The 14,909-nt window shown below is 45.1% G+C and overlaps 1 protein-coding gene across 1 annotated transcript; it reads left to right on the plus strand.

Moving 5' to 3' along the window:
* Window positions 1-260: 260 nt before the first annotated feature.
* On the plus strand, window positions 261-14,301 carry DACT2 (dishevelled binding antagonist of beta catenin 2; the record flags this gene model as incomplete). Its single annotated transcript, XM_032996918.2, has 4 exons — window positions 261-668; window positions 6,561-6,693; window positions 8,152-8,439; window positions 11,670-14,301. Coding segments are annotated over 4 exons (2,628 nt in total), but the record flags the coding sequence as incomplete, so codon positions are not given.
* Window positions 14,302-14,909: the final 608 nt, after the last annotated feature.

Below are 14,909 nucleotides of genomic sequence, written 5' to 3' on the forward strand. Positions count from 1 at the left end.
CCCCGGCGCTGCACGGGGGCTCGTCCGCCGCTCTCTGTGCCGGGGCCGGCGGGCACCAGGGCCGGCCTCGCTGCCGGGGCCGGGGCCGCGGCTGCCCCCGCGCGGGGCGGGGGGGAGCGCAAGGGCACTGGCTCCTCTCCGCGCGTATCCACCCCGAAGAGGTGGCCCCGGCGCTGCCCGGAGCCGCAGCCCTCTTCCCTTCCTTCCCTCCCTCCCTCCCGCCCGCCCGCCCGCCCTCTCTCCCTCCCCCTGTCCCCACCTCTCCTCCAAAACCGCAGGAGCTGCCGCGGCCTCGCTTCACTCGCTCCGGTGCCAGCCGCGGAGCGGGGAGTGCGGCCCTCGCCGCAGCCACGGCCCGGGGCGGGAGCAGCCCCGCCGCTTCCCCGCCGCCCCGCTGCCATGGCCGGTGCCGCGGCCCAGCGTTGACGATGCTGCTGGGCGCCCCGCGGGCGGGCGGCTGGGACCGGGGCCGGGTGGGCGAGAGGCTGCAGGCGGCCCTGGCCGGCCTCCAGGAGCTCCAGGTGCTGCGGGAGAAGCAGCGGGAGCTGGTGCGGGCCGCCCTGGCCATGCCGCAGCTGCCGGTGGAGGGCGGAGGAGATCAGCCCCTGTCCGCCGGCAGCAAGGAGCACCGGCTGGAGGCCACCCTCACCGCCCTGAAGGAGCAGCTGGTAAGGGACGGCACGCCCCGCTGCCTCTGGGACCCCGTTTCCCGCCTCCGGGGGTCCACGGCGCTGAGGGCGGGCGGAGGGCCGCCCGGCACCGGGCTGCCTGACGCCCGGTTCCCTGCCTCGGGAACCGCCGCTGCGGGGCCTGACGCCCGGTTCCCTGCCTCGGGAACCGCCGCTGCGGGGCCTGACGCCCGGTTCCCTGCCTCGGGAACCGCCGCTGCGGGGCCTGACGCCCGGTTCCCTGCCTCGGGAACCGCCGCTGCGGGGCCGGCGGCGGTGGTTCCCGCCGCGGGCAGGTGCGAGCGGCGGCCGCGCCCGCCCCGGTCGCCGCCTTTCCTCAGGCGGGGCTCACCTGGGCGCGTATCCACCGGCCCGAAACGCGGCGCGGTGGTAGCGGGCTCCGTGCCGGCAGGAGCGCCGAGGGGAAGTTGCTGGCCCGGCGTCGCTCATTCATCGGAGCCGAGGAGTAGGAGATGATTAACTTGCGTGATGCACGTACCGCTTGTGAGCGCTCGGCTCGTAATGGCAGTAATGCCTCCTGAGCAGGAGGTCAAAAGACGCGCAGGGCGAGCTACGCGTAAATAGAGTAATCGCTCAGGAGTTTGGGACAGGCGTGTGTGCATACACCTCCGTGTGCCCGCGCAGTTGTGTGCCTGACAGGAGCGGGTTCGTGGGCCAGGAGTACTTTGTTCTCGCCACGGATTGCATGATCAAAAGAGGAGAATAACCGAACGCCAGGCCTTGTATTTGAAGTGTTGCACTGCCTGCTTGCATGTTTTTGGGTTTTTTTTGTTGTGGAAGAAAAAGAAATTCTGAATTGAGACTGAAACTAGTGTCGTAGGTGAGACAACAGTCAAAGGGGAAAGGGCTTTAATCTCTAGTATGGGCAATTACACACCTCAGTAAACTCAGACTCAATTCAGAGCCCTTTCCCTCCCTGTACTGGTGCAAGACTTGGCCATCAGTTATCAGTCGGGTGTGAAAACAGCACGGTTAGTCGCTCCCCATAGGCAGCTTTAGCAGGCAGCATCTCAGAGTAAAATTGGCTTTAACCTTCAGGGAAACCTCGCTGTCACATATAAAAACACAGCAGTGGGCACATCTTGGTTAAAGTAACAAATGCAGGACAAGTGGACTGCCAACATCTTGATTCCTTGTAATTGATAATGGTAACTAATGGCTATACTTTTTTTTTTTTTTTTTTTTTTTTTGTTAACTAAGCAAAAGAATTGAAGGCATTTATTGCCTGTCTGGGGCCACTGGGTTAACAGAAACACCCGATGACCTCTGACCATAGTGACTGTTCTTTTTTCATGTCAGCTGTTGTGCTTTAATTACTGAATTGTTTCAAATGAAATACAAAAATAGAAGATCAGCTTGTCAGGACTTTATTGGCATGTTACAAGGACATGGGAGAAACTACCCATTAAAAATGAAATAAAAAATGGCCTTTAATTTCTGCCCTTAGACATGCAGGAGCTGGGAGGATGAGAGTGGCTCAGCACATCACCAGAGAGGGACAGATTTCACCAGTAGGTGCCAGTGCAATTATGGGAAACGTCTTCTGGGCTGCCTGGGAGGGAAGTGTTCATAAAGCTTGAGAGGGGTGACTCTGAACTACATAAACCCAGGGGCAGGTTCTTCAGCAAAAATGCGGTTGTATTATTGAAATAGTGATACAGAGCTCTTCCGACTGACCCATGGTTGCTGGAAGTTTTTCGTATTGACATACCTAGTACCTTTATTGTTTTTTTCCCCTGCAAATGGCGGACATATATTTGAGTAGAGGAGCATACCTCAAAAGCTGCTTAACAGCAAAGGAAATCCACTTGAAAGCAGGCTTTTCACAGTCCTGTTAGAAATAGCCCACAGATCCTAGGAACTCAGTGACCACAGGCTGAAAATTGTTTCTTGGTGACTCGTGAACAGCATATTGCACTCAAAACCCTTGAAAATTCTGTTCATGATCACAGGAAATTAAGTTAAAACTAAAACCAACAGAAAATGCAGAGCACAGCATTGCTCAGGGAGTGTTACGTCTTCATTGTTGTTGTTCTTGGCCCGTGGACGGATAGAGTATGTGATCGCTGCTCTATAAGCTTTCAGATTGAGAAACTCATTAACAATGTAAATGTAGATTTGCCTTGCAGTGTATCTTGATCCAAGTTTCAAGTAGGGCTGTAGCCCTGGGCTTTAGCGTGGTCACAGTTTAATTTGTAAAAAGTTTGGTCTTTGCAACATAAAATGTGGAAGCTGTATCAGCTGGACGTGGCTCAGGGCATCTTGGCAATGAAAACAAGGCAGGTAACAAGTCAAGCCATGCTTATCCTATAATGGTAAGGTGAGAAACAGAAGGGCAGAGGCTGTATCTTAAAGGAGTCGAGTGCCACTAGCGGGAATGGGTGGAGCAGAGCCATCAGATGCCATAGGGACCATGTGTGGATTCCAGTCCAGCATCCCAATCTCTTCCCCAGCAACAGGTACCAGCAACAGCCCGTAGCTGGCCTTTCCAGCAGTCTGCTGTAGGCAGCAAGGCTGCAGGCTTTCTGTTGCCCCTAGCAGTTACGTTCTTTTTTGCCCCAGCCAGTGGCTCGTTTGGGTGACCAGGGGCTTTTCTGGCAGCTGCAAGTTACTACAGTGCAGGGAGGATCAATTCTGTAGCAGAGAAGAAGCAGAATTAAGTGATGCTGTCTACTGTCAGTGATCCCAAAGGTGCTAAACTTGTCTCTTAGCCAAACTGCATCATGGTCGCATAGAGGAAAAATAAGAGATGCAAATTAAGGCTAACACAAGGAAAGAAATTGACAATTTCACTGTCAAAGTAGATTGATACCTAAGGCTGCAGCATCCCGTATTTTCTTAGCTGTTTCCTCAGAGAATGTATTTATAAAAAACAATTGATTTGATTTGAATCAGATTATTTTGTTTTGCAAGCTTTCAGGTGCCTTATGATGATATAAAAATGTGAGAAGGGACACATTATACTGAAGAAAAAAAAAAGAAACAACACTTAGTACCCTGCATTTTGCACAGATTTTTTTTTTTCTGCTTTACATAGTTTTAAATAGAAAACATCCTTTAAAACAGGATTTTTAAAAAAAATTTTAATATTAAACTAACAAAATTTTTGTGAACTGCAAGAAAGAGGTGCTTCCAAAAGGAATTCACCTCACTCTATAATATGGGTCTGGGATAGATTAAATTGTTTTTCCTCTGAAACCATATGCTTTGCACCATCAGTTACAAAAAAGACTCAAGGGTGAGTGTATTTTAGGTGTGCAAAACTAGGTAAGATTAATGCTATCTTTTGTCCATTTCAAAGTACAGTCTGGTTAATAAAATTATCAGGTGCTAATCTACAACCAGTAAGTGTCAAACACACACACCCGCACCGTTTAACCAAAGAGAGTAATAGTTGAGAAGAATAGTCAAATGTGACCAATGGGTTTTGGTGCCTTCATTTGGGGTGCCTACTTGTGTTCACTTAAAGGAACCTGCTTTTCAGAGAGCGTTCTTCCTTCTGAAAAATGAGTAGTATGACTATCCCAGATTCGGCTCCCCAAATCTGTAGGCCATCGATAATACAAGTTGATTTGGAAAGTCAGGTCCTGCATTGTGCAGTGTACAGAAGTCTTCACAGCTGCATTGCCCAAAGCAAACAGATGGCTACACCTGCAAGGTTTTGTCTCATGTAAAATTCATGTTGTGAATTGAGAAAGAGTGTGTTGAGAGTTTATTGTTCTTGGTGCTGCTCAGTGTGGTTATCAGAGCAATAACAACCTCAAGCAAACACACGGGAAAAGTCATCCTTGTCCAAGTGGTTTGAGGAATGCTTCTTCTCTTGGAGTGCAGAAGGAGTTAACCGAAAGATCAAAGCTATGAAGTCTGCTGGAAACATGAAAACCCGATGGTGTAAGACACCATAAAAGGGTTAAAAACGATGATGTAAATCATGCATGTTGGGTAAAATGCTATGAAGGCGCAGACAGAACCTGGAGGTATAATAAATAATCTTTGAATACCTGAGAGCCTTGTGGCCTCTCTGTCATTAATCAGAAACCACAGACTGAGGGATTGGCTGGCAAAACATTAATCATTAAGCAATTAATTCCAGCCGTGAAAACAAAACTTTGTGATTTCCTGAGTAGGTAGGATTGAAGGAGGCTTTTTGCTTTTTCACCATAAAGGAAATAAAGTAGTACTGAGAAGGTGTCACATTCATAATTCAGATGGGATAGAAAATCTCCTTTATTATTTGGTTCTTCCCTTCCTTTTTGTTTATATGAAACAGGAAGAGAGAAGATCACCACGGGTTTTCCTAGGAGGCAGTAATGAGCATCTTGACCTTAAAACCTTTCTAGATGTGTGACACTAACAAAAAAGGGCTTTATTTCTTGTGTCTTGCATGTTCCTCCAGTTCTCCATAAAAGCATGCTAGAAGTACCTTTTTATTCTTCTCATCAGCATCATCAACTGTAGCAGTTGTCTCGTGAGACTTGGGACATTGTCTTTTTTCTCTTTTCCTTGAATCCCAGTTTTTAATCATTTACCTTGGGATCTTCGCTTTCCTTGCTTTTAGTATTTATAGCTATAGAGAAACCTAAAAATGCAGATACTAAAAGCTGAGTAATCTGAACACAAGGAAAGTGGAGTCCAAAATGTGTACCATACTGATTTTGATTTTCTGCATGTCATTTAATTTTGCAGAGATTTTAATTAGCTCAAGGGACCTAGTTTGTATTTTTTTCATATTTGGGGTTGGAAATATTGCTAGAACTGCCACCTGTATTTTTAAATCTGAAACATACACATAAAGAAGAATCTTAGACATGTTTTCTCTTGCCATTACTGAGTGGAAACCTGGCCTCTCAAGGTCTGTGAACTCAACTTTACAACCAACTTCAAGAGACCACCTTTCTGTAAAGTACTGTTGGATGGATGGTGAGGTGTGATATAGTTAGAAGTGGCCTAAATAGTGACTGAGCCTAGATAATTTGCCAAGTTCCATGTGAGAAGTTTGTGGCAGAAACAAACTGTGGTTCTTTGGCTGGTGCCTAATGCCTGGCCATCTGCCTCACCGTGCTGACAGCAAAAATACTGGGGGAGCAGCTGCGGGAACTGCTACCTCAGATCAGCCTGGTCAGCGATTGAAGTAGGCAAAGGACCTTGTTGCTGGCGTCTGGAGGATTATTATTCACAAGCTTGAGACACCATTTTAAATACAGTCATTTTCACAGCAGCGTTCAAATGCTGCCTTCTTGCATAAAACGTGTGGAAATAGTTAGCCACGAGATACGCAAGCAAAACTTTCAGTGAAATAGATGTCACAGTTCATGCAGTGTACCCTTTCAACCATAAAGACATGTCATCAAAGCCAAGGGTGTTACAGAAAGGAGTATGCTGACTTTACTTTGTGTGGCAATAAGATACCTTTCCATACAGCAGTTTCCTTTCATCAGGCAACATCTTAGAGTTCATGCAGACAATCCATGTTTATCTCATCCTCTGCTCAGAGGCAGTGTATGGCAAAACACAGTGCATATATTAATATGTTAATTAGTTAAAAGATTGTCATCCTCTTTAGAGATACAGTTCCTGCCATAGATGTAGCAAAAACCCTAAAGGTTAAAATAAGTATATTCAGTATGAAAAGTTTTGAGAACACGTTCAGCTGGGCAGAAGACAATATATACTGAGAAACAGAATGTTTTGTACTTGTCCATTATGTCAGTCTCATCACAGAGAGCCAATTGCAACAGTCCCTAGCTAAGCAAAACACTTCATGAGAGCAGAATCTGTCCAGCACAGATGGCCTGAATTCATACATTGCTGCTGAGATTCTAACTGTGATTATTCTTCATTTCCTCCTCCTTCCCTCGACTTGTGAATTAGTCTCGTTTGAGGAGACAGGATGTCGGCTTGAAAAGCCACCTGGATCAGCTAGACCAGCGAATAAGTGAGCTGAAATTGGACGTCAGTAAGACCTCCAGTGAATACTTGGATAGTGACAGCCGGCCCAGCTCAGGTAACATGCACTTGGTCATTTATTCCCAGGGGCGTGGTGCTATGAGAACTGAGGGGTGTCAGCTGCAAAGCAAAACCCTCCGTATTGTTTGGGCAGAATCAGTGCCCCATGGCTGAGGTGGAGAGCAGTCATCTGGCGCAGAGCACACTCACAGAGCTGGTGGGAATTTTCCCGCAAAGATGTTTTAGTTGGAAAATGCTTATTTATTCAAACAGTATTTTTTCTGGTTTGTGGGTTGTTTTTTTTTTTTTTGTTTGTTTGTTTTTTAATTTTAAAATGGAGATTTTAGCCACAAATGGAAGAAGGCAGGTTTATTGATTAATTAACTTGTCCAGTGCAGAATGACCACTGGCAAAGTGGCTAGAGTCCTTATTAGAAGTGAAGGAGACTGACATCCATGTCAGTGTTCTGTTTGAATCCAAGAAGGGTCCTGAGGCCTGAAGTTCACTAAGGCTTTGAAGATCACTAGCATTGCAGTGCTCCAGCCAAATTATGTTTGGTCATTTATATAAAAATGAAACAGCTTGTATTAAAAGATACTGAGAAAAAAGACCCCAAAGCTCTCATGGACAGAAGGAGACTGAGTTTCAGGTTTCTGGTCTGATTCACAGAGCGTGCTGTACTGCAGACTTTTATAGCTAGGATGTCTGTTAAAACCAGTTTCTGTTATCTAGTCTGGGGCAATGGAAATATTTCTTTTTAAACTGAATTTTGAAAAGCCTTAAGTCTTCAGTGAGACAAGGAAAGAATTTTTTTATTTACAGCATACAGATTTGCAGCCTGCTACTTAAAGTGGATATAAAAAATGCAAGTTTCTGTTGAGTGTTTAAGTTGAGGAGTTGGGCACATACACAGTTCAAAAGCAAACTGCTTCCTTTTCTGTTTGCATTATATGGAGAGCAATAATTCCTATCTTGAATTTATACAGAGCCTTTTTTAATACTTCCATAATTAATTGTCAATGATCGCAAGACCTAGAGAGGGAAGATAGCCTCCATTCTCTGCCCATAGACATCTCAGCTATCATAGATGGCAGCTCTGATCACAGGCTAGTGTTACTCTACTTTTCCATCCAAGTTGTGCTTGTATGCACCTAGCACAAGTTACAACAGGGTAAGATGGCCCTATTTTATGCCAGTTGCATAATAGTCTCCAGAGACGTTCTCCAGTGAAGAACTGGGAGCGATGGTGCTGCACTTTACCCCATCCCACCCTCAGAACTAAGCATGCATGTGCGTGCCAAGCTGGCCCAGGGCCTAAGCAAATATGCAGAAGCCCAATAAAAGATGGTTGAATTGGAGTGTACCTCTGCTAAAGTTACCCAAATAAATGATTGTAAATTTAGGCCTGTGGCACATAGCAAATGAAGGTTTATTTTATTCTCTGCATTTTTCTTTTACAGAGCTTGTCTAGTTACTGTAAATAAGAAGTATCTTCCTCTTTATTTTAATTCTGCAGGCTTCTATGACCTGAGTGACGGTGGTTCTTGCTCACTCTCCAATTCTTGTACCTCTGTGTACAGTGAGTCCATCTCCTCCTCCCACACCAGTCTCTTGCCCGGCTCTCAACACCCTAAAGCAAGGCTCAGTGTGTTTGATTACCGACCCAAGTCTGCAGATGAAACTACTGTGCACACCACCAGCTTCCAACAGCCAGGAACCTATGTCAGTGATGGATGTCGGATTATAGCTAGCACAGACATTTCTGGGACTCCTGCCAGGTCCCGACCAAGGCCAGTTTCCACAGGTAATCGACTGCAGAACTGGATACTCATTCAAGAGAAGGGCAGAATCCTGTCTGTTACTTTTAGGACCTAATTAACCAATGTGTAATCAATACATAACGTTAGTTTTCAATACACAAAGTGAGAATTAATCGAAACCACAGAGCCAAACTGTTTACTGTTTAACTTTCACTTGTCTCCACACTCAGATACTTTTAAACAGTAACAAATATGAGAAAGTATGCATTTAGAAATGGAAAAATACTTAAGATCATGAGATAAAGTTGTAATGAATGTTGAGGTACTTTTTTTAATTTACCTGCTTGTGAAATCAGGAAAATTGCAGTATTTGAAATACCTTGTGCGAAGATGCAGGGACATAAGAAAAATATAACATGAATTCAAAGTCAGAGATGATGCATTTTACTGAGAAAGATTGTACAGATACCTAAGGAGAAAGAGACTCTTCCAGAGTTAGTGCCTGTTTTCTCAATCTGTTGTAAAATTAGTATGATAATACTTGTATATACCTTGCCCTATTTAGTCATACTCCTGTGGACTTAAGTGATATTCTTTTTCTTAATCTAGTTAGGGATAACAGACACTGAAGGTTAATTGACTATCTAGGAACCAGTCATGAGCCTAATAGTGGATCAACCATGAATTTACATCACACCTTTAGACAAAATGGACAAGTCCATTCATATTCCAAATCTCTCATTCACCCATCTGTGAAGTGACATCATATCATTTCTTATTTTGGGTCCTTCTGTGGCCTCAGAGCAACCTTGTGTTAGTGTAGCTCATATGGGGACCCAGCCAGATGTGTGACAGTTCCATTATGGAAAGAGAGAGGCTGTTGGGAACATCATGTCAAGTATCATGTCATTCTGGAGTCATTCCCACAGCTTCTTGACCTGAGCTAGCTCACCTCTGGCTTGCTTGGAGCAGGAGGAAAGACCAGCTCTTCTGTACCGATCTGTGCAGACACACCTGAAGCGATGGTGGTAAATTATAGGATAAAAGCAAAGGCTTCTCAGGGGCTGGGGATGGAGCTGAGTTTAGTGCTCCGTAGCCTCTATGTTCAGATCATAGACTTTTTGTTCTATTAGAAACTTTCCTGCCTTGCAACTGTTTACTAAGGCCCTGGCGGCTTTATGGTTTTTTCAGTATGGAGAAACACTGACAGAAAAAGGGATAACTGATGTTAAGTAAGGTTGCGGGAGCAAGATGACAGACCTCCTTCAGCCCTCCTTTGTTTTTCCACCACAACCTCCCTGTTCCCTGGGTACAACCTCTTACTTCCTTCAGTGTGAGAAACATACGTAGTGGGGTAGTAGTGGGTGTAGTCCTGAAGAAACAATTCTCACCAAGTTGACCACATTGCAGGAAGCGAGGCAAAATCTTGCTTCATAAGAGCATCATTGGGAGAGGAGAAGAAATTTCTATTTTCCTCTCCTTAGCTTGTCCCCACACATAACTGCAGGTACAAACCAATTGCCTTTTCTTTCAGTGGCAAGCAGAGAGCTTGCTGAGACACCACAAGAACAGCATTCTTTTGATCACCTTCCTGGGGTTTTTTTTGCACAAGAGAGTACCACCACCCACTGCCAACAATTTCCTAATTAATTTTTATTATGAAAATATATTGTTTGAGAAATCATCATCCTAACCTTCACTGTAGCAGATCTGTAAGTGCTTTAGGTAGGACACTGCAGACAATGCCAAATTCTGAAGTCTTTCAAAAGCTTCCTGTCACAGGACAGAAATAGTCACTGTAAGTGAAATATGTGGTTGGATTTGATGGTTGGGTTTTCTGGTAGCATGAAGCAGCCAGGAAACCAGTTAGCTGAGGATTTGTTGGCACTGAAGTCTGCACTGTTGTGCAGAGAAATCCAAGTTAACTGCAGATGGTTCCAGTACTCTTGGTACCAGAGGTAACACAGCACCATAGTGCTCTATTGGGTGACTTGTCTGGATGGAACAGTCTTGCTTCACACAAGAACACAACCTGTCCCCTCAGCACACAGGAGATGCTCCTAAGAGGAAGGTGCAGCAGTCAAGTGTAACTGACAGCAACCTTGACAGTGCTCCAGAATTTAAGAGATCTCAATTGGTGGCCATAAAAATGCCGTCTTCAGGGACTGAACCTCCCATCTGCCTGAATAGTTTTCCTTAGACTTTTTTTCTCTGTCAAAATAAAGATTCTTTAGTTCATTATTCTTTGTCCTTAAGGTTGACTTTTTTTTAAAAAACACACATAGAATTATGTCATTCCTTATTTTCTGCCTTTTATTAAAACTTCTGAATATTTCTTTCTGGAATCTCTAAGAAGTTACTTGAGAAAGGCATGACACTGGTAATGTTGTAATCAAATGAAATGAACGATCCAGTTAGGAGGTTTCACTGGATGTGGGGTTAAGGAAAAGTAGAGTCATGTCCCTCTGTGGCCCATGGGACACGAGACTTAATGGCTCTCCCATGTGCATGGAGTGCTTCTGTTTACTAATACCTTACTAAAGCAAAATGCAAAAGAGTAAACAACTACAGCATCCAATATTTAAGAGGTTAAGAAACACTAACCTAGTGTCTGTTTAAGTCTTCTTATAGCAGCTGGTTGAGTACTATAGATTCTTCCAAGACAGGTGATATACAAGGGTTTAAGGAAAAGCTGGAATTCAGATTTAACCACTTTAAAAAAAAAAATCCCACTGACTCTGCATGCTGGAAATTTCAGGAATTTTTGAGTTATAGTTATATATCCAGAGGAAGTCTTTATTATATCCTGGGGGACAGACTGTTCAAAAACTGTATCTGTCATATTCGATAATTTTATATGGCATTCAGCTTCAGGCTTTCTGGTTGTTGGATTCACTTTTTATCTCTGCTAAGAAATAAAAATAATCCCTTGGTTTTGTTTAGTTGTTTGGGTTCCTGTTAGATTGTGACATTCTAGAACATCTTTATATATGCAGAGATTTACTTTCATCTAAGTAGCACAGTTTAAATTTCCTGCAAAGGCAAGAGATTTATTACTGGCATTAAAAGGCATTCTCATCTCCTGTTATGGTCAGGTGAATAAAAGCCTTGAAGTAATTCAGTGATCTTGGAGGACTGAAACTATTTTCTTCATTCATGCTACTGATTTTAGTAAAAGCTAGCACATCGGTCTGAAATAGCACTTTAGTGTAAGCCAGTTTGAATGTAATTGTCTGTGATTTAATTAGGTTATTTATTTTCATCCACTGTGTAGGTGACTTGGAAAGAGTCATTCCAGCAGACGCTAGATTTCAGAAAGAGACAGATCTCAAATCCACATTGCCTCAGGGCCGTGCTGGAGACACACACTTGCTCAGCATGGACCCCAAATTCCAGAACGACTTGGTCTCCAAGAATGGCATTGATGTGTATCCTTACCCAAGCCCCCTTCATGCAGTGGCTTTACAAAGTCCCCTTTTCTCTTTGGTGGGGACATCCCCAGAAGCAGACATTCAGGCTCCTCCCAGCAAATCCATGCCTAGTGTCACAGGTCCCAGCTTGATTAGGACTAGGCCAACTGCTGAGGCCAAGCCAGGGGGTTACATCAATAAATTACTGCAGCTGACGAGATGCAAAGGGAACAACCGGGCTGATGCCAGTGAGTGGGTTTCAACAAAGAGTCAGCCAGCCACAACGCACCAGAGACTCATTATAACCCCCAGCACCGGTGGAGTGAAAATTAACAGCAGCAGTAGCCAGCTGGAAAAACAAGCAAGTTCTCTGGAAAGTAACAAAGCTGAAGGGAAGCTGCAGAGAGAGGTGCTGGAGGGGGAATGTGCCAAGCAGCAGGAGACCATGTGCTGTGTGAATGAAGAACAGCCATCCACTCGGCCTGACACAGAGCCTTCAGCTGTGAATAGTTGTTATCCTGCCAAGTCAGCAGCAAGGGGCTCTCCTCTGGCAGAAGCAACAGAGAGCAGTGTGGAATGTAGTTCATCCGGCTCACAGCTGTGCCAGGAGGACTCTAGCCCAGGCACCTGGAACGCTAAAGCCATCCCACCCAGAAAGTTGCCCCTCAAAAGGTGTGGCAATGCCAAATTGACTAACACAGGGGGTCATGAGCGAGTGGCATGGAGTGAGTTTGTTCACGCTCAGTTTGTCCCTGCAGAATCCCACCAAGTCCGAGTCAAGTTTGCCAGCTCCAAAACAAAGGCAGTGAAGATAAAGAGGAGGAACAGTGAAAGGGTGCTACGGCCTGGGAAGCAAGCCTTTTGCATGGAGAAATCAAGAGGGTCCCATGGAGCTGCCAGGCTGCCTGGTGAGTGGAATCAGCCCCAAAGACATCACGGAGCAAAGAGCCTCGTGCGGAGACCTTCGTATTCCGGTGACGTGACCGGCAGGTCATGCTCAGAGTCTAGCCTGTTCCCTGTGCAGGTCAGGCTCCCCACAGTGCCATGCAGGCCAGAGCTCTACGGAGCCTCTGCCAACACACTGTATTCACTCGAAGGAGCTTGCGTAGATGCAGCCAGCAAGAAGAAGCAGCGCAAGTGGCAGTCCACAGTGGAGATCTCTGCCAAGGCCCACCTGGCCAGCCTCACTAGTAGCTTTGGCCTGGGAGCATCAAGGCAGCCAGCAAGGAGAGCTGGTGTCCTGCGCACTGTCAGTACAAGGGCTCGCTCCAAGAGTCAGCGCCATGGAGCTTATGCCAAAAGCGAGTCAGACCACTCTGAGTACTCTGCAGAGTGCTCTTCTCTCTTCCACTCCACCATTGCAGAAACTAGTGAAGGGGAGGTCAGCGATTTCACGACTAACCGTTTCGGGGACAGTGAATCCAGTGAAAGCGATTCAGATGGCAGCAGTAACAGTAGCAGCCTTGCCCTTGACTATGATGAGGGGGATGAGAGTGAGCTGATTTGGCCTGAAGGTTCGGTCAGACAATTGGGAACTGTCGAGGCCTCTTCCAAGCCTCTTCCCCCAGTGCCCAAAATCTGTCGCATCAAAGCTTCAAAGGCGCTAAAGAAGAAGATTAGGAGATTCCAACCTGCCTCTCTGAAGGTCATGACCATGGTTTAAGGGAAAGCAAGCATCTGTTTCTTACAGTGAGAGATCCTGGTGGCTCTCATTTGCAAAACAAGAGAACCCATATGAAGAGAAAAGGACTTGCTTAAAGAACTGTGAATAACCCCTGAATCAACACAAGGGATCTTGTTTGATAATGCCTGGACATAAATGTCACTGTATCTAATTTCCTCTTTTGCCATTTATTCTGTAAATATGGATCCGTGTGTATTGTGTGATGCCTTTTTTTACTATACAGAAGGGTCACCATGGTGAAAATGAAAACGGCCTCTGCCATAAGATTTTACAGGCAGGCTCTTGATGGTTTGTTGACCCTATGTACCTACAGAATTGGTCCCAGACACAAAGACTTCCCAAGAAGAGGGGCTTTTCCCAACTGGATATTTGGTAGCATCCGTCCCTCTTGTGAGGAGTTCTTTGCAGTCTGAAGTCTGCATTAACCATCCAGCTGTCACTGTGCTTGTATGGAAAAGCTCTCAGTGCTCTCTGTAGTTTTACTTTCTTTCAGATCAACCATACCACACCTCCCAAACACCAGGAAGATGAATCTGTTCTGTAAAATCAATACTATGGTTAATCAAGAATGCAGATGTATTTGTGAATGAGAACAATACTTAAGTTTGTTTCCTGTTTTCAAACCTGAAAGTATAGGGTTTTTTTTTTTTCAAACCCCCTTTTTATGATGTTCCATGTTATTGTTCATTTGTTGAATGGCTGAAAGAACATGAGGGCTCAGTGCTACAGTGTGTGAATAGCTGGGACTGAGATTATAGCTTTGCCCCTGAAATTGCAAACTCAATAAATACTATTTAATGTACTTCTGAAAATTGTGCTTGTCTGACTTTGATGTCTAAAGAAAATTACTCTGAATTCTAACGTCGTGCCAGGAATGCAGAGGAGCTTTCTTTGGTGAAGCAGACTTGTTTTTTCATGATCACTGTGCAGGGGGGTGGTTCTCATTTTTCAGAGGGTTGCCTTAGTTCAGTCAGAACCAGGGTCCTTTCAGCCTCTACCTCAGGAAACCTGCTTCAGCACCTGCTTCTAAATCAGTGAATTTAAAAACACTATTTGTATTGAGGACAGGGTAGTGTTTCACTGACTCACTGAAATTGATGCAATTTTTTCACAAGACACTTTTAATTTAAAATGTGTATTTATGTATACCTAATGTGTTTTGAATGCACTTGAGGGCACCTGTGTGAAGCTTTGAATCAGTTGCTAAACTGATGAAGTGATTTTTTTGTCTTCAGACAAGCAGTCCTAATTCTTTCCTCTGAGCACAGCAATCTGGAAGCTGAGCTGAAGTTCACCCTGTGTTTACCAAAGAGCAGGTATTATCCTCCCACCCTGTTTCAGTGCCCAATCTGAATACATTCCTGGCCTGGGAGATAGAGGCATTACCTCATTCAGCCCAGTGTACTGGGTTTGAAACAAA

Source organism: Tyto alba, unplaced genomic scaffold (assembly GCF_018691265.1).
Source record: "Tyto alba isolate M040663 unplaced genomic scaffold, T.alba_DEE_v4.0 Super-Scaffold_22, whole genome shotgun sequence".
Lineage (NCBI taxonomy): Eukaryota > Metazoa > Chordata > Aves > Strigiformes > Tytonidae > Tyto > Tyto alba.